The 7,247-nt window shown below is 34.4% G+C and overlaps 1 protein-coding gene across 1 annotated transcript; it reads left to right on the forward strand.

Moving 5' to 3' along the window:
• Nucleotides 1-2,767: 2,767 nt before the first annotated feature.
• On the forward strand, nt 2,768-6,799 carry LOC134856677 (probable methyltransferase-like protein 24; the record flags this gene model as incomplete). The annotated part of the gene is given in 3 exon segments (XM_063872948.1): nt 2,768-2,941; nt 3,403-3,578; nt 6,750-6,799. Coding segments are annotated over 3 exon segments (400 nt in total), but the record flags the coding sequence as incomplete, so codon positions are not given.
• Nucleotides 6,800-7,247: the final 448 nt, after the last annotated feature.

A 7,247-nucleotide genomic window follows, 5' to 3' on the forward strand; every position in this document is an offset into this window, starting at 1 on the left:
TTAAGCCACCGGAAAAAATCTTGGCTTTCGGCTTCTGACATTAGCATCCTTTTTATGGTGTTACGTAGGCTTTTAAAACGCTAAAAATGAAAACTTATCATAGTTAGTGTGGCCTAAGCAACCTACAGACCATTTTTGTATCAATCAGATAATGTTAACCAAAAAGTTAGTAATCAAAATTCGCTTCTGGGGGAAAAGTAAAAAGAGCCAAGATCAATTCTTCTTAATTTTCCCCTGCCTCTTTGGTGAGACTGAAAAACAGATGACGTGTAATCTGACCAAGTTAACATCTTCGACTCGAAACTGTTTAGAAGGATGATTTTAACTTAGTTCTGAGTTTGGATTTTCAGCCAATCAGAAAAACGATTTTTACACGCAGAGCTTAGCAAATATAATTTGGTTTGAAAGCTGGGGTAGAGTATCTTAACCTTATCTACTTGGGAAGGATAATAACATGATTCGTCTAATCTACATGTACCTGATGTTTAAAAAGCTCATAAATAAAACCTCAGCTTCCACCGAAAAGCTTCCACAAAATTTTGCCAAGAGGTTGATCAGAGAAGCTCGATTTCATCTGTGCTCTTCTGTCGTTTCACCGGAAATGCTTCTTCTATGTTTCTAACGATTGTCCATGTTGTTCAGTTGTAAAGAAAATTGGTACGCGGCTGCAATACTCAAATTTGTCTCATAAGACCAATAATTGTAGGTAAAATTGAAATTTTCACCGTAGAATTGATAATTCTGTGCAAAAATTGTGTGTGCCCGGTTTAACCAAAAAAAATGTAGAAAAATCATAAATAGGAAAAAACGCCATGCAAGTTTCAAGCAATCAGATAAAAACAGAAATTTCTATAAAAGATCCAAGATAAGTAATTTTTCATGTTTTCAAATTTTTTGGCTAGCTTCTTTCCATAAAAAGAAAAATAGTTTTTCTTTGCTTTTCTCTCAATTCTACTCAAAAATTCAGGGTTGTGTTTTTAGCCGAAAACAAGTGACAAAAATTCTGGTTAATTCAAGCTAAAATCGCTAAATGGTCTGGCATTAAGAAAGATTGGAAGCAAACTGAACGTAGACAACTCACACAAACAACAGTATGAAAAAACCAGCACTCTAAGTTCTTGCGAAATTTTTCATTTAAGCTAGTTTTTTGATTTTGAAACGTTGAAACACTCAAACATAGCCAGAGTTACACAAGCAAGGCAAAATAAATCATTAAAATTTTTTGAGTGTTTGAGAATCCTTAACTCAGTTTTGTGTATACATTAAAACATAAAACATAATGTAAGTTTTGTGTATACATGTTTAAGTTTTGCACGCACAAAAAGTTTTGCGAACAATTTTTTCTTGTAAGAAGTTCGTTTGGCTAGAAAATTCGTATTGCGCTTGAACAAAACACAAAACAGGCTTTGGCACCTTTTCGGTTTTCGACATTTTACTGAAACTTAGTGTCATTCTTATGGAAGTTGTTTGATATGTATACTTTCGACAAATTCTTTTAAAAGTTAAATATCAATTAGAACTTCTTAGCAAAACTTAGAGAATTTTGGATGAAGTTCTGTTTAAAAAAAATTAGTATATGGAAATGTATGGAGGCCAACCCGGTTAGAAGCGAAACGATCCCCCCTCACTTACAACTTTTTATAAACATTACGAAGCCAAACTGAGCTCTGGATAGGCGCACATTTCTGTGTTCCTTGCTTCCAGAGTGGTTCCAAAATGTAATTGGATTCCACCTACAAAATTTTGTGCTCCTGAAGTCCGGAGATGCTCCAAACTGTGAGTGGATTCCACCTAAAAAAATTCCCGTGGATTCTGCGTACAAATACCTGTAACGTAAATTTTGTCGGTATATTAGTTTTGTTGCGGATTCCCCAACAAGCTATATTAGATAGTGTTCCGGACTCCGCAATTTTAAGTGGATTTTGCAAACTTATGCGTATTCCGCTGACAATTTGCGAAGTTTGTTTACAATGTGCAGATTCCGCTCACACTTTGCGGATTGCATCTACACTGCGGATTCCACGACAGCTTAAGTTTCCCATGCTTATTTAAATTTGTTCATGGATTTCACACACTGTTCCGGGTTCCGCAAATATTTTTGGCGGATTCTTTAATTTTTGTTGCCGCGAAACTGCCTGTTTTGGAGCATTTTTCAGCAAACACTGTTTTAGCTATGTTTCCGTGGAATCGAAAGCAACAAATAAGATCAGATAAAAATAGCAATTTTGCTGATTCTGCGACAAATCTGAGTTTGGCCTATTGTGTAAACCGCGTACAATTCTTATGATGCAGAATTTGGCCCCATAATGAATAACTTTTCTGTTCACATGGTCCCATTGTTACAAAAATTGACATGCTACTAATTAGGTTACGACAAACATAATCGGTCGTCATATTTGAACCTGCAAAATATCTCGTTTCACTAAAAAATTGAATCTATGGAGGACGGAGGACAAATGAAAAAAAAATTTATGCGTGACTTGCTCCTTAAAGTAGACAAAAAAATGGTCAAAATTTCATCATTAAACACAACTTCAACAAACATATGTAAAAAAATGTTTACACTTGGTCGAATAATTATTTCACAGCTCAACCCTACAAAAAAAACTGAAAGAAAACAACTTTTTTTTCCATTTATGAAAATTTTGCTCAGCTATCCTCTTTTGAAAACAATACTCAACTGTTTTTTCCTCTTTTGAAAACTGTATTTCTGCTATATCCGTTGCTGCATTTACTGCTCAGCTAAAATACAGTTTCTTTTTGTCAGGAACAGGCAATTTCCCCCTCATAAAGGCAGCTGGATGGAGATCATGGGATGGCCACAAGTATGTATGCGCAGATGATTTCCATCCAAAATCTACTACAAATGAACAAGACTGTTTGGTCTACTCTTTCGGAATATCCGATGATTTGTCGTTCGAAGACGCAGTAGCTGCACAAGGTAAATAGGCTCTATGTTGGTAGCAACAAGTTCTTTGGTCCCCCTCCCCCGAATACCAAGGTTCTTGCATGAAAAATAACCCATGCCCGACCCCCCCCCCCCCCCTCCGCCCACTCCCTTCGCCCAAATTTCTTGCATGAGAAATATAACATTTCAGCTACTACCAAAAGCTGTTTTCCTGGACAGCTGGTTACAATGTTATGTTTGAAGTAGAAGGTTATGGTGACTGTTATAGACTGTGTAGACTGTTATGGTGGTGTAGAAGATCCGATAACTATATTCTGTTAAAGATAAGAGATCACCGAAAGCATAGGGATCACTTTTCGTTACGGAAACTAATGAAAACCCCTCCCCCATGGATGATCTTTGATCTAACTTTGACCTTATTTTTGCTCTAAGTATTTGGAAGAAAGAAAGATTTTATTCTGGCTTAATTGTTAAAACTCCTTTTGTTTCAATAGGATGCGAGGTATTTGCTTTTGATCACACAATCAAGAGACTTCCGAGCACCAAAAATAGCCGGAAAATCCACTGGAAACCAATCGGACTGGGAGTGGAAAACAGTGAGACGCTGAAAACTTTAGGCACTCTTATTGCCGAAAATGATCACACCAACAGGATCATACAATATCTCAAAGTAAGAGGAATGACAGGAGGGCATTTAGGAGGGTCGGGGATTCTAGCCCCTGACTATCCAAAGGGTCCCACTTTTGATACCATTTTAAGATTTCTATTTTTTGCTGGCTGACCCTAAAATCAAGTTGGTCGCCTTCAGAAAATCAAATTGGTCGACTCCCCCCCCCCCCCCCCTCGAGAAACTTCTAGATCGGCCCCTTAGTAATTATGAAAGTGTAAATCGAAAAAAGTAAAAATTGATTGAAAATTCCTTGATTGAAGTAAAAAAGCGTGATAATTTATATTGACATGTGTCACTAATAAAATTCCACTTTTCAATTGCATTTCACGCCAATATTTTTCAAATCATTTTTCAAAATATTTTTTTCACTTCAAATGATATGGATCAGGGGCGGATCTAGGATTTTCTCGAGGGGGCCGGATTTTCAAAAAATTTTCCAAAATTTTGACGATCTTTTTTTTGGGTCGACCTAATTAATTTTTCGAGCTCTCCCAAAGCACTGTTTTGCCCCTATTTTGGCTAAATTTGCTGCGCCGCAGGCAGGTTTTTAAAAAAACAGGTCAAAAAAACCGTTTTTGGGCACTTTTTGGCATATTTTGACTAAAAAATTGTGTTTTTTAGCGCGCGCTCCCCCTCAAAGTTAGTATATATTGGCGCCAAAGGCGCTTTTAGAAAAATTTTAGGATCGGTAGGCCAAAAATGGATTTCTGAAAAAGTATCAAAGGGGGGGCCCTTTGGGTCGGCAGGGGGTCAAATCCCTGAGGGAGAAGCGTCCGCAAACCCGCCCCCCCCCTAAATCCGCCCCTGATATGGATCCAATTCACTTCGCAGCATATATCAGATGTTCCCTTAGAATAACTTTACAAATTTTGTGTAACAGGAAAATGAAGTTAAAGATGTGTGGCTGTGAGACAACCTTCAAATAAATTAAACTCAAACTTCTAAAATTCAAATTGAAACATTGATAGGTTAAAATTTGGTCAGAAAACTTTTTGAAAATACAACGCAAAGAAATTACATGAAATAAACTTGCAGTTGAATAAATAACCGTGCAGTTTCTATTCTGTTGTGTTTCTATTAATTTTGGAATACAAAAAGTTTAATAAAAATATTTTCTGAATGCTATTTTCAGAAAATTTGCTCTTCATCAATCATATTTCAAAGAAACAAAATGCGCCGTAAAAAGGGACAAGTAAAAAAAAATCGGCCAAACTTGATTGCCCAAAACAAAAAACTACAAAAAACGTTCAAGCAATCGAAATTCAGCAGTGCGCTAGTTAACGAGAAAACAACATCTTGCCCTTTCATAGCATTTAGAGGATTTTGTGAAAAAGTGTTGACAGTCTTATTTTTTTTCACCGCAGCTGTTTTTTCAAACCGCAGTTATTTTCTCGCGCAGGTGTTTTGCGTTTTAGCTCCGGTGGCATCCGATGAAGTTTGATATTGGTTATGCGCAAATTGAAAGGGCTACAGGCCTGACAGCAGACATTTTGTCTAATGGTGATCTGTGAAAATGATCTGCATTTGAAAAAAGATAAAACATTTGATGTATTTTTGAAACAATGGACTTCAATGCTACTCAGAAAAAAGATCGACTAAAGAATAACAATCAGAGAATTTTAAAAATTCTATTAAGCTACATAAATTTTCAAAAGAAATGTTTGCGCCTAATCTAATTTGAAAACATTTCAAAAATGCTTTTTTCCCTTGGACGACATCATATCATCTGTTTTCTACAAAGTGTGATAAATTTACTTAAAAAATAGTTAATATAACTAAGTGAAACTGTTTCGTCCAAAACGAGTTTTTTCAGTATGGATTTAACTATTTCACAAAGTATGGTTTAAATGCATTTATCTTTGTTTACCAGAATGGACATGGTAAAACTTTGAAAAATTAACACTTCGAACTCGAACTTTTTTTCTGTTTTTTTTTCGATAAAAAAGATTCAATTTGTATTATAAAACTTTTCTAGAATTTTTGCAGTATTTCTCGACTTTTGGCAATTCAAGTGGGCCAAAAACTAGCCAATTAATTATTTGGAAAATCTTCACGCTTGATGTCTAATCATTACGAGGCCAAACTGCGCTTTTTGTGAATTGTGAGGGGATTCCGCAACAAGAACGCTCCCTTTGACTTCTTCTGTTCTTTCATTTTCTTTGATGGTACCGACAAATTTCTTATTTGTTTTACAGACTTGTCTTTGGAATCCAGAACATACAGACCCAAAAATGTGCGCCTATTTAGTGCACAATTTGGCCTCGTAAAGATCTCAGCTGAAGGAATTGCACCATTATTATTTGGATAAGATCCTAAAAAAAATGTTGGGTCACTATAATTTTGTGTGAACTTAATACAAAAACAACCGCATTGATAAACTTGAGATTTCAATCGATATATACAAATTAAATTGTAACAAATTGATTTAACTTATTCCATTCAGATTTGTAAATCAATTTAGAGTGGATATAATGGAATTTTACGGAAGAAAATGACTCAATTTCAATTATATTTTGTTGTTAAAAATAATTGCATGAACAAGAATGAAACCAAATAAAAAATGACAAAAATGGTTGAAAAAATTGAATTTAAATTGATTTAGAATTGATTGAAATTATTTTTTAAACTACTATTTTGTATGAAACTACATCGATTTAAATCAATTCAAACAGATTTTTCTAGGTCTTCGGTACATTATCTGTATAAAACGATTGCAATACATTTCTTATCAGTACAAGTATTAAATGTTATTCAAAGTTTATTGTGATGTTAAATTGAGAGATTTGAACTAGATAGATCCAATTAAAAAAAACAGTTTTTTATAACAGACTAAGAAAATTATTTAAAATTCAAAGTGCTTTTCATGCAATCGATGTTAGCTCAATTTCAATTTGCTTCGAACATCTGTAATTAATAAATTATTTCAGTTGTAGAAATAAGATAAAAATATGCAAATGTTCAGTTGTAACGTTAGAAAACCTCTGAAAACTTTCAATAAAAACATTAGGGAAAAAAACTTTAAAACCTCTCAATTGTAACCTTAGAAAAAAATGCAAGATTATTTCTATACCAAGAATTTCATTGATATGTCACATTTTGAATTCGTCCAAATTACCTCAAAAATGTATTTTCATACTATAGTGTTCTTTTTGTATCTACCACTGATTGTAGGTGGACGTGGAGGGCGCCGAGCGGGAAGCCATGATAGAGTGGATGACATCGTAAGTAATCATCAGAATTATGTTGAATAGTGTCCAATGACGTCATTATGAGACCCAACTGGGTGTAAAAAGATTTGTGCGCCTATCCATTGCAGAGTTTGACATGTAATCCCGCATCCAAGTTTAGGCGTAAATAATCGATTATAACGGATTATTATGATGATTTTTTTGACAATTATAATCGATTATAATTACCAAAATTAGGTCTTTAAGGGATTTTTTCTAAATCATTTTGTTGATGCTTTGGTGTTTAGAAAAGCTTAAAATACGCAACACAAAACAACTCTAATGGGGAAGAAATGAAAGAAAAAACGTATAACTTTGAATTAATTGAAAAACTTTAAAAATATTTTTCTCATTTTTCATAGTAACCAATGTCCACAAAAAGCATAAAATATAAGCAATTTAGATGCGACTTCGAAGACAAAAATGGACAAACCAAAAGGAA

This window comes from Symsagittifera roscoffensis, unplaced genomic scaffold (assembly GCF_963678635.1).
Source record: "Symsagittifera roscoffensis unplaced genomic scaffold, txSymRosc1.1 SCAFFOLD_1087, whole genome shotgun sequence".
In the NCBI taxonomy this organism is placed as follows: domain Eukaryota; kingdom Metazoa; phylum Xenacoelomorpha; order Acoela; family Convolutidae; genus Symsagittifera; species Symsagittifera roscoffensis.